Raw genomic sequence first — 18,176 nt, 5'->3', positions numbered from 1 at the left:
CATGGTTTGGGTGATTTAATATAGGGGTTTGGGTAATTTTGATGTTTGATAATGGATACATGATTTACCAACATGGTCGAGAGAGTCTTTGAAATGGCAAATTCAACTATATCTAAGTCAGATTTTGAACGTTGTGTAAATGAGGGGGCTAATTCTTGAAATTAGTCTGTTAATGACGTAGTCCAACACACACACACCCAAATGCATACACAAACAGACACACACACTTACATTAGTAATGTTCAGGGACCACATTTGCCCTAGTGTTCTCCCCGATGGCCAGGTCCTACAAAGACATCCTATAAGACATGACTGGCAGGCTGTTTAGCTATTATGCTAGCATGCCCAGACTTCCCATATCTAGCATTACTGGCGCTAATCATTTTTCTATAGATACACACCCATGCATCTGTGTCAGAGCATTCATGAAAGTAGACTGGCAATACTTATGCTTGCAGACAAAAAAAAAAATGTATAAAATGCAAAGCCTTTGGCCATCACAGTGTGATCTCTACCAGTTTTACTGGAGGAAAATGCATCTGGAAGAATGAGTGGAGAGTATGTGTGTTGTCAGCTGAGCAGCATCTCAGTCTAACCCAATGAAAGCTGAGAGATTGCCCTCGAAGCCATAGACTGAATGCTTCGCGAGATAACCGAAGGGGTTGTTAAAGCTCTGCGGGGGAAAAAAAAAAATCTTTTGGCTTTTCACAGTCTAAGCTGGACAGGAGAGAAGCCTACGGACAGCATCTGTTGTGAGGGGGAATAAATGGTTCCATCAGTAGGCCTACCCAGTAAGATTGAGTTGAAGATCCAGAGTCTTTTCAAACCATGTCCTACTTGGGGGTGTTTGCCTTGATGATTTACGAGTTGTGGAAAGGCTTTCATATTAAGACTATGTCTCTAATACAGAGTGATGGATGTTATTATTTCACAAAATTGGGTCTAATTTGTGCATATAACAATAATAAGGGAAGAAATAGCAATAACTTTCTTGTAGGTGTTCATTAATCAAGCCTGTATTATACTGCAAATAATACGGGGGATATTCAGGCTTTTTTTGTTGTCTTATCAAATCAGTGACAATAGCTAAGGGAGCACTCAATTAAAATCATTCAAATAAACCCAAACCGATGAAGTGATGCCGGTGAGGTATGTCGTTAATCAGGACTGACAGTATGGCTGAAAACTGAGAGTAGTTGTTCTGCCGTGATGCCTTTCTCATAGTGACTTGGACTGCATGCGATGAGTCAGGATTGCAGCTGAACACCTCCTCGGTGTCATCAGCACCCAAAATGATAGAGTTACACTGACAGGCAAAATAATGGAATCTGCTGCCCTCAACTAAAAAATTGTGTTATTTGTAAAGCTACTTGTTTTCCAGGCTGAGATTTATTTTTTTTCATTCCATTTATCAAGGAATAAGATGGATTAATCAAAGTTACTGTATGCTATATGGCAATGACGGATGCGTACATCCTTTTAAGAACTGTAGATGGCTTTGCAGTGTGCCTTTGCAGTGGCTCGCTGTAGTGTATGAACATAATATCTAGGTCTTATACCAAGATCAAGATGGGAAACAATGCCATAGACAGTGGTAGTAAACAACATTAAACATCACACACACACACACACACACACACACACACACACACACACACACACACACACACACACACACACACACACACACACACACACACACACACACAAACACAAACACAACACAACACAACATCTAACATATTTTAAACAGAAATATTTACCCAGTCAGTGTGTTCCGCCCTAAATTGTGTTGTTTTCATTAAATCGCCTTTAGACATTTGGAGACGGCACATAAAACATACATGCAGAGGGAAGCTGCTGTATCCATTGTCATTTTTGTTGATGGTTGATACATATTTTAGTAGTATGCAAGCACACAAACTGAAATCTGAAATCTCCCTTACAACTCTCTCCCCCCCCCCCCCCAGAGTGTATCTGTGTCTCAGACACCCAGATGCCCTCACGAGTCAGACGTTCTGAAGGGATTGGAAATATAACATCTGAATATAATTAGAGTTGATCACATTTTTTAAAGGAACGACACTACGTGTGTGAACAAGTTCATGGCCTTGACTTCTCTTAACCCACGTTTAAATCAGGCTTTATTCAGCCTCTCTGCTTTTATGACATGCTATGTGGAGGAGAAACTTTCACCATTAAACAAGCAAGTTGTTGATAAGAACATGTTGTTTGATCAGTTGTTGACACCTAAACAAACAAGTTGTTGATCACAACAGTTTGGTTGATAAGAAAGGTACTAGTTTGGTTGTGTTTAAAAAGAACAAAAGAAGTAGTGCAAGCTTTTTAGTAAGATGTGTAATGATAGATATGAGTATTGGAAATTGAAATGCTTTTTGTCTTCCTCAAATATATCTACCTTTCTACATAAAATTGATTTTTTTTTTTAGTCTAGTCTAATTCATTTCAGGGAACCAAAGTCTGAATAATCCCTGCCTGAGGGGTCACCAGGGTTTAAGAAAGTGTGCGAGTCCTGGGACTGTAACCTGTAATCAGACTTATTTGATGCTCTGAGGATTGAAATAAGTGAACTCCTCTCCAATTAAACTGTAAACCTGCTTCTCTTCCTACACTGCTATCGTCCAAGGTACATTTCAAAAGTAAGCCTGTTGATTAATGTTCTGTCCTCGATGACAACGTGTTCTTTAGCACATCCACAGCAGAAAGAAGCAGAAGCTTAGCTCTGTCAGAGTCTACTCCCACTCATCCTGATGTAATAATATTAATTAGCTGATGTCAAATTTAGCTGGCTCCTCCATATGGTGTTTCTCAAGAACGTAGTTCATTTCGTTAGCCAGGCTAGCCATAATTGTAATTCTAAGCAGCTACTTGTTTTAGCCTGACGACAAGAATATTGGCCTGGACCGTTGCCATTTTACTTAACATCTTGCCATTAAGCAGCCATGGCTCAATAACAAAGAAATTACAAGGAAATCGCTTTTTTTTTTCCTTTCTCTCAATTTGCATTTTTTTTTCATCACTGGGCTAGTTTAAATCCCCTTGAGACCCGCCCAATGTAGAGTATCCCACTGCAGCCTTGAACAGTTTTTTACTTGTTTAGGCTTTACAGGCAACAAATCCTTGAGCAGTCTGTTCACTGCATTCAGCATGGGACACGAATGGCTGAGTACACGTGATGGATACCTGATTCACAATCAGAGTTTATCAATAACATGACCATACATCTATGCAGATGTATCAGAGTTTATCAATAACATTACAATACATCTATGCAGATTTATCAGAGTTTATCAATAACATTACAATACATCTATGCAGATTTATCAGAGTTTATCAATAACATTACAATACATCTATGCAGATTTATCAGAGTTTATCAATAACATTACAATACATCTATGCAGATTTATCATAGTTTATCAATAACATTACAATACATCTATGCAAATGTATCATAGTTTATCAATAACATTACAATACATCTATGCAGATTTATCAGAGTTTATCAATAACATTACAATACATCTGTGCAAATTTTGGGGAACGGTTCTTCATCCATCACCCATGCAGATCAAGGTTTTGGTATCATTCCTCCAACACAGGGACAATGCATCTGAGTTTTCTTAAGTTGTTTTTCTGTGCCAAGGTTGTCACCATATTCTTTTATACAGCTTTCATTTTGACTTTCCAGAGAAAATGATGTGGATCTCACACACGATTGTGTCTATTTAATGTTCTGTCATATGTGAAATTATAATTTCACAAGCCCAAATAGTGTTGATGATTTGCTAACTACTAACTACAAAATTCTACTACATTTAGTCATTGGGTTCATTTCATCCATGGAAAGACGAAGTCCTAATTCGAAACGCATCCAGTGCAGCATAAACTGCCAAGTCTAGGAAGACTTTTATTTTGTATTTATTTGGAGGGGGGGGAGAGATATTTCTTCATCCATCGAGTTAACAAGTTCACATTCTTCTGGTGTTACACATACAGCGAGATTTGCAGCAAACCACCCCGGGATGAACCCAACACTGCATGGTGGCCTGACTGCTGAGGCAGAGTGGGGCTCAGGTGGTATACCATGCCGTGCTTTTATGATCTGGCCATGAATGAAACCCCCGGTTCTCACCAACCAGCAGCTCTGGCAGGCCACTCTACCCAGGCTATTTCTCTGAACACATTTGGCTCTTGTAGGTGTCATTGCCACAGACACAGGCCGCTAGAAATGAGGTTGTACATTCTTGTACACTTGGTGTAGAGCTTACAAATGAGTGGGGTTCCCTGAGACTTGAGCATGTGAAAAAAAATAGATACATTTGTAAAATGAACAAGGCCAAGTTCTCATGAATATATTCATAGGAGGTGGGGACATAAAGGGACTGTCAGCATGATGAAGTATTACTATAAAATGCTTACTCTTAATATTTTATTGGTTGGTGGTGTGCTGCTTTCTAATCTGTGGTTTTGCTTAGAAATGCCTGGGCACTGTAGTCGGAAGGGATAGGGTTGAGATGTGTGACCATCATTTGAGCTACGCTATGAAGGCATTAAATGTTGGATTCAAAACAAAGCTATCTTTTTTATACACACCATGTTCACTGATTTGATTTGTTTAGCTGCTTTTCTGCCTTCTTAAAAATGTTTTTGGCTAGTAACTATTGCCCACAGTCACATACTGTATAAGACGACACTTTATCTGGTCAGTCTTGCCTACAAAGACTTTACAAATGGTTTGTTGAAATTCAAGCTTGGTCTTTCTAATTGTTCACTGAACATCACCTTAACCAAACCCAACCCCTTACCTTAACCTTAATCAAAAATTGTAGTTAAAAGAGTTTGAACAGATCATCTGTGCATCAGTAGATAGTCTATAGGGCACCCGCAGGCTTAATTCCTGACACAAAATTCATTCAATTGATTCTCTCACACATTTTTGTTTGATTGGAGTCGTTATATATATTTAATACATTTATAAAAAAAATCATATTTACACTGATGTGTTTAACTTCCTGCAAAACTTATCCAGTTATATCCAGTGACCAGCAATAGCTTGTGTTGCACATGAAGCACATGCTAACGTTTTGTCGTTGTGTTTGTGTTTGTGTTTTGTGTTTTTCCCGTGACCCAGCTGCGGGCAGGGAGACCTGGTGACACACTCGGCGTGGCTTAACCGATCGAGTATAATGTACGCCGGGGAGGACAAGTGGTCCGTGGACTCCCGCGTCAGTCTGGTCACCCTCAACCAGGACGAGTTCACCATCAAGATTGAGAACGTGGACATGACAGACGAAGGCCAGTACGTTTGTGCAGTGCAGACGCGCAGCAAGGCAACAACAACATCTGTTCACGTCATTGTTCAAGGTAAAGTGGAGCTTGTTTACTGTTTTCTCTCTCTCTCTCTCTCTCTCTCTCTCTCCTTCTCTCTCACTCTTGTTCTCTCTCTTTACGCATGTGTATGTGTGTGTGGATATTTGTATATGTGTGTGTGTGTGTGTGTGTGTGTGTGTGTGTGTGTGAGAGAGAGAGAGAGAGAGAGAGAGAGAAAGGGAGAGAGAGAGAGAGAGAGAGAAAGAGAGAGAGATTATCTGTGTGACAGTGAGCGAGAGATTGAGAGAGTGACTGTGTTTGCGTGTCTCTGTGTGTCTGTGTGTGTGTTTGGTCTCATGGGCATTAAAAGGCATTTGAAAAGACAAATCAATATGAGTGAGAGGAGACAAGTTTATACTACAGCAGTGCCCTGGGTAATCTCACACTGAAGAATCCCCTGAACTATGTTATCAACTCTGATATATCCATATACTCCACTGTGGATTCAGCACAGAATCAACCTGCCTTCTCCACGGGAATCTATACTTCATGAGATATGGAATAAGAGTCTGTAGTGTGATATTTAGGAAACATTCAAGCACATTAGTCAAAGATAATTTGAAATGCTCAAGATTAAATTACCTCATAGAATAACTGTCTCCCCAACAGGGGGAGTGTTAAGTTGCATATTTTCCCTGGAAATATGCCATGCAGATTGCAGCAATCAGTGTCATATCCAACATGTACATTCCATTTGTATAGAATATACAACTACAAACTTAAAAAAGGCACAGTACCAAAAGTTGACTGTGGTATTACAAAGCAGGCCAGTTCACAATGGACGCTGACGGCATCACAAGTAAGATCCCATAATAGCACAATGTTTTTAATGTATTTGTGTTGGTTATTTCATACGCCGTTTTCACATGCTGTGATCCATACAGTGCTTTACTGATGAGAGTTTCCCTATCTATCTGTCCCCTTAATCTTGGTGAACCTAATTACTGCGTAGCAATGTCATATGTCTAAATGAAGTGGATAATTACACAATTAATGCTGATCAGCTGCATTACACCTCCGAGATGCAGCGTTTCCTAATCACTGGATCCCGTATTAAGCTGATTGATGGCGATGTCACTGCTGAGCACTGATGCATTTAGGCATAACAACTCAGACTGTAGATATATTGTTCACCGAATAGAAGTTCATGGAGCCTCAGTTAAAAAAAAATTCCTCACACACTCTCTCTCACACTCACACACACACACACACACACACACACAAACAATATTTTTAATTAGCAGGACAGCCATGCTAAGTGTTATTGAGGGTAGAGGTGGGTAGAGTACGCACAGGGCAAACTCAACTAAAAGGATTGTAATTTTATAATAATGACTCAAGTAAAAGTAAAAATACCCATCAAATTAATGACTTGATTAAGGGTAAGAATGTATCTCATAGAGGAACTACTCAAATTTTATAGGCGTATGTATTCTGTTAAAATATGAGGTTAGGCCCAAATTATATAAAATGTAAAAATACTTGTCCAATAAACACAGTGTGACATAGCCATCTGCACATGCAAGTACTAAATCACATTCCACGGATAGATGCAATAATTAAATTGTTGGTTGGTCTATATAACCCAAAGTTTCAGGATTATTATCGATGTATAGACTTATGGCAGATAACTGACGAATGAGTAAACACATTCACCACACTATTCAAACCACAAATTATCTAAAGTTAAAGTAACTAATATCAAGGTAAACACAATATTACATATGTTCTCAACGTAATGATATTTTAGGGTACCAAATACAACCCAGAAAAACCCAACTGTGCAGCTCACGTGTAAACAGTATTACATCCTGAAAGTGATGATGATTTGCACACCCCGAGGCAGCCTCATGATTTCCACTCAGAGACTGTTTTGGGATTGACTTCCCTAGATTCCCACTGTCAAGTGTCCTGGTTCAATGTAGCTGCACCTTTGGCGTATGAACCAGAGGCTTGTGTGGTGCCTACGTTTTCATGTCTGCGTAGCCAAAGCAGTCGATATTGTAAGCTAGAAGCTGTGCACCTGTTAATAGAAATTAGTAAATATAAAAGTTGCAAGACATGAGTATAAGAAAATATATAAATAGAAAATATATATATAGTTAATGTACTTGAGTAATAGTGCACATTATTATACATTAATTAACATTATAACTTTTATGAGTACAATTTATTGGGGGAAAAATCTCCTGTACGTGTAACAGAGTAAAGGTAATGTGTTACTACCCACTATTGTTTATATAATGTTCATTTTGTGAACTCAAAGCCAGCCATATTCCATCTTTGTTTTTTTCAGGTGTGTGAACAAGCTAACTGTAACAAAAATAGCTTTCTCCTGATGTATGATAGAGGAATTCGTCAAACAGTGGCCTTAATTAAGATCTTGACAAGTAGATAAGTAGTTAACCAGCTGCTGATTCTGAGATTATACAGTGATACTATTGAAATATTTCTATCTTCTTAGCCCCTTAGCCCAGAGCTAAGGCAAGAGAGAGAGGTGCACATGGTGCCTTTAACAAGCTTAAAGTATATAATGCTTTCATGAAGAGGGAGCTGAATTATCAGATGTGTAAATACAATGGTTAACAAAACAATAAATCTCATTCTGTTTCTGATCAAACACAGATGAATGGCACCAATGGACTTACATTTTAGCCAATTTTAAATTTAGCGTAGAGTTCACCTCTGTGTAGATAGCTCGAAGACTCCGTACACACATGGAGGATATGTTGTACTATTGATTTCTAAATATATTTACAGTATATATGGTGGCCAAAATTGTTAGAACACTAGGCATATTTAAGAGGTTTCAGATGTTTTTGTTGAATTGGCCATTAAAATACCCTTAAAACTCATGAAATACCTACAAAGTCATCATTATGCTCTATAAACCATAGAATAGAGCCATCATAAGTACATTTAGGTCAATTTCTGTACAAAAACAAGCTAGGCCTATTTCACTGTCAATGTCACACAATCATTTTCCTTCACAGAAGAAACCAAATTACATCTGTAGTCATTGTCAGGTGTGATCGTGGTTGAATTGATGGTGATGCAAGAGTCTTAGGACACAGCTCCGTGATTATTTTGAATGTACAAGGCCTATCTTCCGCATTAAGTGATTGGTAACATCAGGGTTTTGTCACTGAGGCCCCACCACCAATTGGTATAGATTCAAAGCCTCTAGAGGCAGTCTTGAAGCAAATGTTGCTCTTTGAACATGGCTAAGGTGAAGAATGAGCTAATGAGTGAGCAACGGGTTCGAATAAAGGCCCCTTTTGACATGCAGTCCAAGCACTGTAAAGTACACTTTAGACCACCATGCCACCAGAACCGAAAGGGGAGAGGCTGAAAAAATAAACTTTTCAGATAGACAAGTGAAGCATCTCAGAATTCTCAGTCTTAAGGACCGAAGAAAGACTTCACGAGAACTGTGTGACGAGATCAACACCACAATAACTAATGGTTCAATAGTTTCCTCAAGAACTGTGCGTCGGAAGCTGTGAGAAAAAGGACTTTTTGGCAGAATAGCAGCACAGAAACATTACTGAAAGAGAAAAATAGAGTGAAACGCCTGATATTTGCAAAAGAACACAAGAAATGGACGAAGAAAGATTGGTATAAAGTGTTGTGGACTGATGAGTCCAGGTTTGAATAGTTTGGCAACGAAGTGAGGGGGAGAGATATAAAAATGAGTGTCTCTTGCTAACAGTTAGACAAGGAGGGGGTAGTATTATGGTGTGGGGTGCCATTTAATCCTCAGGTACAGGTGACTTTGGCGAAATTGATGGCATCATGGATAAGAAAGTATACCATAACATTCTGGTGAGGCACAGGGTACCTTCTGGGAGTCGTGTTAATGGGCCTGGATTTATTTTCCAAGAGTACAATGACCCTAAACATTCTTCTAACTATTGCCGGTACGACCTGTGACAGAAGGAATCTGCTGGAACATTGAAAATGATGGACCGGCCCTCTCAAAGTCCGGACCTCAAACCCATCAAGCAAATTTGGGGCGAGTTGAAAATAAACTGAACAGATCTATTGTACATTCAAAGGAAAGCCTTTGGCTTGAGTTGCAGAAGGCATGGGATAACATTAGGTGGTGAAGTTCTCAGGAAATATATTGACTCTATGACAGAGAGATGTGCAGCTGTAATTGCTGCAAAAGGTGGGCGTACCAAATATTAAAGTTAAAAGTGGATAAAAACAGTAGGACTCACTTCATCTGATATTTGTTGTGCTCAGAACAACCATCTGCATGTTTCATTTACATTATGAAATTAAATCATGTTTTGGAGACAAAAAAAAGGTCAATATTCTCAGATCTGTCAGGTGTTCTAATAATTTTGGCCACCACTGTATATATATATATATATATATATATATATATATATATACAGCCGCGGAAAAAATTAAGAGACCACTTCAAAATTATCAGTTTCTCTGGTTTTACTATTTATTGGTATGTGTTAAAGTAAAATGTACATTTGTGTTTCATTCTATAACCTACTGGCAACATTCCTACCAAATTTCAAATAAAAATATTGTCATTTAGATCATTTATTTGCAGAAAAATGACAATTGGTCAAAATAGCAAAAAAGATGCAGTGTCTTCAGATCTCGAATAATGCAAAGAAAACAAGCTCATATTCATTTTTAAACTACACAATACTAATGCTTTAACTTAGGAAGAGTTCAGAAATCAATATTTGGTGGAATAACCTTGATTTAAAATCACAACTTTTATGTGTCTTGGCATGCTCTCCACCAGTCTTTCACATTGCCGTTGGGTGACTTTATGCTACTCCTGGCGCAAGAATTCAAGCAGCTCGGCTTCTTTTCATGGCTTGTGACCATCCATCTTCCTCTTGATCACATTTCAGAGGTTTTTTTATGGGATTCAGGTCTCGAAATTGGGCTGGCCATGACAGGGTCCTGATCTGGTGATACTCCATCCACACCTTTACTGGCCTGGCTGTGTGGCATGGAGCATTGCCCTGCTGGAAAAAACACTTCTCAGAGTTGGGGAACATTGTCAGAGCAAAAGGAAGCAAGTTTTTCTTCCGGGACAACGTTGTACTTTGCCTGGCTGAGGTTTGTAAAAGACCATAAGAATTGAACCAAAGCGGACTGGAGGGTCTCCTAGTTCGTCTTCTCTGATGAGTCCAATTTTCAGCTTTGCCCAACACATGGTTGTCTGATGGTTAGACGGAGACCTGGAGAGGCCTACAAGCCACAGAGTCTTGCACCTACTGTGAAATTGGACTCATCAGAGAAGACAAACTAGGAGACCCTCCAGTCCGCTTTGGTTCAATCCTTATGGTCTTTTACAAACCTCAGCCAGGCAAAGTACAACGTTGTCCCGGAAGAAAAACTTGCTTCCTTTTGCTCTGACAATGTTCCCCAACTCTGAGAAGTGTTTTTTCCAGCAGGGCAATGCTCCATGCCACACAGCCAGGCCAGTAAAGGTGTGGATGGAGTATCACCAGATCAGGACCCTGTCATGGCCAGCCCAATTTCGAGACCTGAATCCCATAAAAAAACCTCTGAAATGTGATCAAGAGGAAGATGGATGGTCACAAGCCATGAAAAGAAGCCGAGCTGCTTGAATTCTTGCGCCAGGAGTAGCATGAAGTCACCCAACGGCAATGTGAAAGACTGGTGGAGAGCATGCCAATACACATGAAAGTTGTGATTTTAAATCAAGGTTATTCCACCAAATATTGATTTCTGAACTCTTCCTAAGTTAAAGCATTAGTATTGTGTAGTTTAAAAATGAATATGAGCTTGTTTTCTTTGCATTATTCGAGATCTGAAGACACTGCATCTTTTTTGCTATTTTGACCAATTGTCATTTTTCTGCAAATAAATGATCTAAATGACAATATTTGTATTTGAAATTTGGTAGGAATGTTGCCAGTAGGTTATAGAATAAAACAAAAATGTACATTTTACTTTAACACATACCAATAAATAGTAAAACCAGAGAAACTGATAATTTTGAAGTGGTCTCTTAATTTTTTCCGCGGCTGTATATATTTAAACTACCGCACTGACAGCATCAGTGAGCTCTATATACAGTACATGCAATTTTTATAACCATGAAACTCAGTTTTACTCTGAGAACCACCAGCAGCATGTCTGTGTCATATATACTGTATATATATTGGATAGGATGTGGGTGAGTGCATTCTTTGTTTGAGTACAAAGGAGAAACTGGGTTTCAAGGATTCACAGAAAGTAGATTTCAGGTGGAAGCACACTCTCAAAAGGAAGGAGCCAACAGTTTTTGTCATAACTCACCAAAATGGATAGTCATACAAAAATAATGTAATATGAATCCTTCCTTTGTTATCAGCGCAATCAACACAAATAAAAAAAATAGCTTCTCTCTCTTCTCCAAAGGCAGGCAACTAAAGTAAAACTCCAATCCACCAGGACCTCGCTCACTTCATGCAATCTGTTTGCTGTTGGTTGAGAGGTGTACCAATAGGACTGTTTTTCAGCGGATTGCAATCACATGATGCCCACTGTCATTCATACAATACCAACACAAGCTTTCACAAAAATGGAACACAAAAAAGGGCCAGCTCATAAGTGTTCCAAAAGCCAAGGCATTGAATCCATCATTGCGTTTCATGTAAAAACATATCAGTTCATGCATGTATTCTGCTCCACATAGGAAGACACACTGTGTAAGCACAGCATACTTGTTATATATGAAGCAGGCTAGGCTGCATTGATTTTGGAGATTGTTTATCATTCCTCCCTTAACTTCACTCATGCCGCCCCAGTACTCCCGAATGTCTGGCCAGTGTTCTGGAATGTGAGTGTAGCCATAGCGAGTGTTGTCATAGTCACCAGCCACAAACATGTCCGGCCGAAATTGACTGAATAGTGTGGTCATGGATATATGAGAATTCCCTGGGGGTCCTGGATGCTATCAGCTCTGGTGCTGTACAGTGCTGCACATCCTCTGACCATAATGTCATTAATCTGCACAGTAAGGAGAGCCTTCTCTATTAGTGTCCCAGGTAGAGTGCAATGCTCAGCACAGGGTGACAAATGTGTTTGTAATTTACCTGGGAGAGAGATGATAATGAACCATTTGCCGGCCGAAACCACACCCCGCTGTAAGAGGCATATGGTTGATATATTGTAAAGCCATTTCCATCTAGCCTGTGAGGACATGGCACAAATGTATCTGCAGACTTAGTTTTATTTAAACGGCACATTGTGAAGGCACTCCTGACTTAAAAAGGCATTTACTTTATTTGTTAGAGCTTCACACCAGCTGAGCCAAGTGCTTTAGATTTGATTGGCCTGCTCTCTCAAGATTCCCCCCCCCACACCCTCCACCATCCTGCTTTTGCCGTGGTGAGTCAAATGTGTGGTGCGATTCCACTGATAAACAAGTGTGCTTCCGCCCTCAAAATATACCACATATGCATACACATGCTGTATGGATGGGAGCTGTTTTGCTCTTTGTCTACTATTTATGCAGATGAAGAAAAGGACGGGGCTATGACTAGAAAATAAGTACAATTACGGCACCACTGTGTCTTAATTTGCGGTTTCATATGTACCCTGCGGTACATGTGAAAATTAACGCTTAATGGCACGCTTTTACATTATGAAACAAGCTGGGTTTACTTTGGCTTGGGAAACGTAAGTGTTTGGGAGGCATAACACATTATTAACACAACAGCTCGTAGAGTTTAATGTTGATTGAATAAGGCAAAGTTTGAGAACCTATATGGCAAGTGTTGCTCAAAGGTACCTGAGAGAAATCACTTGTTCACTGTGGGAATACTTGTTCTAGACATTTCTTGGCATTTCTCGATTGAAAAGAACTGCCACACTCGCCTTTGTGCCCCCCTTTTTAAAGGCTTCAAAGAAATGTACTCCCAGTTAAATGACTCAGATTACTTGCATTTAGCAAATAGACTGATGAAAGATGTGCACTGTTGCCGTGGCAACACTGGTCTGAAAAGGAGCCTGATTGTGAGAGCTCTAGGATGCGTTAAGGTTAGGAGCTATACAACGCTTGGATATGAATGTTTTTGCAAAGAACCCCATGGTGCCTCACAAAAGCTATTGAGAACGAAAAAGCAAAATCAAATCCATTTCTGACTTCATAATGAATACCTTTGAGCGCCAATTTTTACTTTTGATTTTAATGTTAATATTTTATCAACTCCTCAGCGTCCTGTAGATTTAGTTGATGCATTACAGTTCTTTATCGAACACATTAAAACACCTGTGTGTTCAAATGCAGAGTTAAAATGTGAAGGGTGTCATGAGTGCCATGCCACAATGTTGGTAGCATGTCTATCTGTCCAACAACATTTTAACCAGATTTTGATATGCAGTGTATATGTATATAGTAGGTTGTTGATGTCTTCTTTGTTTTGTCCTTGAGTGGTAAAAATATACATCTGTATATAATTTATGTTGTTTTTTTAACAGGGAAATATCAAATCGGGGAAATGTGTGAAGAGAAGTGCTCATATGCAAATTTGTCAGGGTTATGACGCATTCCAATGTGTCAATGTCATGGGTTGGCAAAATTGATTGAATTCCTATAAAATAATCTTAGATAGTAAAAGAAAGGAAATGAATCAGATGTGGTTGTGAAATGCTAAAGTGAAATGCAGTCTGTAGAATCTACATATAGCTTGATAAAGTGTGATTCAACTGCAGGGCTTCAATGCTAGCCACTTATTGTCTTACAGATTCTTCTGAGCTTGTGAGGAATAGGTATGATTTTGACCCACAGCGCTTGTTCTGATATCTCCTATCACACCTCTCTGATATTCCAAGGACGTTAATCTGAAATGGAGTTTTAGTGTGTGGTTTGTAATTTCGAAGCCGAGGGAGATGATTGCTGCTAAGGCATCCAGGGATAAGGCTGAGCAATAAAGGGTGCATGTGGAACCAACAGATCTGCTGTGGTGCTTGATAATATACTAGTGATTTGATGTTTGATTACAGCCTGCTTTCATAGTCCAACAACTTAACCACATTTCCACGCTTTGTTTTCTTTTGGTCAGGTGTTGCCTTAGAATGGAATGTTAAAGGTACAGTCTGCGATTCTGGTGAAAGGTTGTTGATGTTTGAGCTCATCAGCCTAGCAAATTACACCCTTAATTTCCGTGCTACCGTGTTGATGGGCTGGAATAGGTTATGGCTCGGTGCCACTTTGTTTTACCATTAACAGAGCCAGTACCACCTGAGCTGGTGTGTACAGTATATGAGTGTGTGTGTGTGTGTGTGTGTGTGTGTGTATGTGTCTGTGTGTATGTGTGTGTGTGTGTGTGTGTGTGTGTGTGTTTGTGTGTGTTTGTGTTTGTTTGTGTGTGTGTGTGTGTGTGTGTGTGTGTGTGTGTGTGTGTGTGTGTGTGTGTGTGTGTGTGTGTGTGTGTGTGTGTGTGTGTGTGCGCGCGCGCACAGAATGGACAGCTACAGAAATTTGACAAAATAATGTAGGAATCGAAACACCGATTGCACCTTTAATCGAAGAGGGGAGGGGGCAACTGTGAGTGAAAAGTGAAGACCTGCTTGTCATAAATTCATGGTTTAAAAAGGGAAGGCATACCTACATTACACATGTTAATCAGCATCAAACATCAAAGATCGTTTTATGTCTTTGTTGCCATGCGCGTCAGAAATTGCTTTGGAGGGAACCCTGATTTCCAACCGCTGTATCTGCTGTGAGGGGGTGGAAAATCATTTGGAATATGACAGATGTAAAATCATTAGGCATTGTTAAATTTGTTTTCTCTATTTTTTTTCTCTATGTTTTTAAGGTTGGTTGAACACTCAAAAACTGCCAAGTGTCTGTATGCATCCATTCTTGTGTTAATTTGTCTTCTCAAGCGATTTTTGTAAATGTGGATGTGAACACTGCATTGATCACGCTTTGCAAAGGCATAATATATTTAGGCCAAATCTAATTCATTCAAATCAAAACACACTGACTTGAAAAGCAGTGAGTTTTTTTTTTTTACATCATGAACATATTTGTTCATGAGCATCGAGGTCAAGGAGAAAGACAACTTATACTAATCCGCACAAAAGCTTTTTTCTAAGCTACTGCTTTCATCTACATTTATGAGGGGAGACAGGAAGAATTGCCGAAGGTTGTGAGGCTGCATGACACATTGTTTAGTCTCTCCTACTCCACTGACTCACAGCTGGGCCTCTAGCGTGGGGGAAAAAACCTTGTTTATGGGTTTGTCTATCACGTTAAAATGTTGCAGCTGATATTTAGATAATCATGGCATAGAGTGAAGGAGAACGCTGGATGTGTCAATTACTGCTAAAATGATACAGTACGACAGAGCCAAGGGTTTTTTTTGTGCGTTAATTTCATGAGCAGATTACAGCACATTACCATGATAACAGTTTCTAACAGTAACAGTGGGTTTTGTTTATGAAATAATACACAGCTGTAGGTGCATTATTGTGAGGTATTAACACCAGTGCTGCAGTGGAAGTCACAAGGCCAGAGGCTGGGTGCTGTTCATAAGCAGAGCAGAAGTGTTAACTCAAGACAAAATAAATACAATCTTGTTTGTAATGCTGAGCCTATACCCTCAGTTCCACCGTGACTATAAAGTTATTAGATGTGGAGAACATAATGAGCCTAAAAGTTATTTTTGAAAGTAAGAAAGTTAATTTAGCTTCCGCAGAGACAAATTCATCTGTCTCTGCAGCTGATAAGACAGCTGTCAAAGTAGACAGCTAATATAAGCAAGATAGAGGTTACCTGTACGTTGTTTTGGTCTTATGCCTAATTAACTTGCCCACATATGTGCGTTAACACTTGGCTTTTAAATGTGAGATTCTTATTTTGAAAGCCTTTTTTGAATACCTTTTCTCTACTTGTAGCAATATGAGATAGGCTAGCATTAGCAGTTGCTAGGTTACAGAGCCCAATGGCCTTCAGAGTACAGTGATAATTACTGTTAGTTGGTCAGAGTGCTGCTATCATGAGTTAATGGTACTAATTAGCATGCCTGTCAGGCAATCACAATGTGTGGCCTGGAACTAACTGTGGAGCAATGGAGCTATAATTGCTAACCTAACAAAAGCAACTGCAACTGTATCAGTGCCGCCTGTGGTATGTTCCTCCCAGTCTCTTTAACATATTCAGAGCTAAAACATGCCCTTGACTTGTGTCTGCTACGTCAGTGAGAGCATTATGATTACAGGAGTCACGTTACACATTTCCTATGTCCTTGGCTTTGAGAGGCAAAGACTGAAATCAGGCCCGAGGGACACAGCGCAGGTCATAGGAAAGTTCACAGTGAGGCATTAAGTAGTAAAGATGACATTACGGATACAGGAGAGGAACACCTTGGAGAGGTTTCTTTTTAGTCACGGGGTCAGATTCAGTGCCTCCTGCCCTCTTAAGGCAGCGGAGTTAAGAAAGCGTGTCAGCCGCAGTAGAGGTGTCCTTGAAGCAGCTGTTGCTTGAGAAGTTGAATGTTGTTCAGTTACACAGAAGCTTCGGGGCTTAAAAAAAAAAATTAAAAAAAAAACATCCATCCAGGAAGTCGACTGTGCACCCTGGATTGTTACAGCGGCAATTAGGATGTAGGGATTTTATCATTTTCCCACTCAGTGAGAGAAAAGCTTGAGTCCAAGATCAGCGGAAGTCAGAGAGCAGCTCTGCCAATAAGGTGGGCATCTGGCCTCGCTAGCGAACCCCTCATCAGAATAATGGCTTCACAAAGAATAAAGGGGCCGTTGAGAGTTGGGGGGTGAGACTGAATGCTCATTACCGCTATGGCAAAGTGCCTAGCGAGAATACATCATCCATGAGGCTTTTTATTTTTTTAGCACTGGCATTGTCAAAACAACTCCTTCCCTTGCTAGACTATACATGCCAGACTCTGGTGGTGACAGGAGTGTCGTTCTTGTGCAAGGCAGCGTTTTCAACGGCGCATGCAAGGTTGACTTCTGAAGTAGCCCTGCTAAGTGCCATTACACAGAGTGCAGTGGAGAGCTTCCTCAGCATTGTCAAACACAGAGAGGAGCAGAACAGCGTGTAACTTGATGACACTTCAGTGGCTTCACTCCGGTCCTCCTTCAACTTGACACGGACTCGGAGTCGGGTTTTTTTAGTCACGGAGAGCGGGAGAAGGACGGAGACGGAGGGATTGAGAATGCCGTATGTCTTTAAGTCCTCCAACGGAGGGAGCCCACTTACACACACACTCACACACTCACACACTCACACACACACACTCACACACTCACACTCACACACTCAAGCACCCACACACTCACACACACACACACACACACACACACACACACACACACTCACGCACTCACGCACCCACACACTCACACACTCACACTCACACACTCACACTCACGCACCCACACACTCACACACTCACACACTCACACTCACACACTCACACTCACACACACACACTCACACACTCACACACTCACACTCACACTCACACTCACACACTCACACTCACACACTCACACACTCACACACACACACTCACACACTCACACTCACACACTCACACACTCACACTCACACTCACACACTCACACTCACACTCACACACTCACACACACACACTCACACTCACACTCACACACTCACACACTCACACACTCATACACACACACACACACACTCACACACACACACTCACACACTCACACTCACACACTCACACACTCACACTCACACACTCACACACTCACACACTCACACTCACACACTCACACACTCACACTCACAC

The 18,176-nt window shown here is 40.3% G+C and overlaps 1 protein-coding gene across 3 annotated transcripts in view; it reads left to right on the top strand.

Annotated features, from left to right (window-relative positions):
* The window catches only part of ntm (neurotrimin), a gene marked incomplete at its 5' end in the record, with an annotated part of 231,839 nt that overhangs the window by 180,225 nt on the left and 33,438 nt on the right, over window positions 1-18,176 (top strand). For all 3 annotated transcript variants that reach the window (XM_080854227.1, XM_080854228.1, XM_080854226.1), the window contains one exon: window positions 5,156-5,388. In XM_080854227.1, coding sequence (XP_080710353.1) covers window positions 5,156-5,388 — 233 coding nt within the window. The remainder of the gene's footprint in view (window positions 1-5,155; window positions 5,389-18,176) is intronic.

The sequence above is a fragment of the Sprattus sprattus genome, assembly GCF_963457725.1.
Source record: "Sprattus sprattus genome assembly, chromosome: 1".
NCBI lineage: Eukaryota > Metazoa > Chordata > Actinopteri > Clupeiformes > Clupeidae > Sprattus > Sprattus sprattus.
Note: the sequence above shows the minus strand (reverse complement) of the source record. Positions and strands in the feature narration are given on the sequence as shown.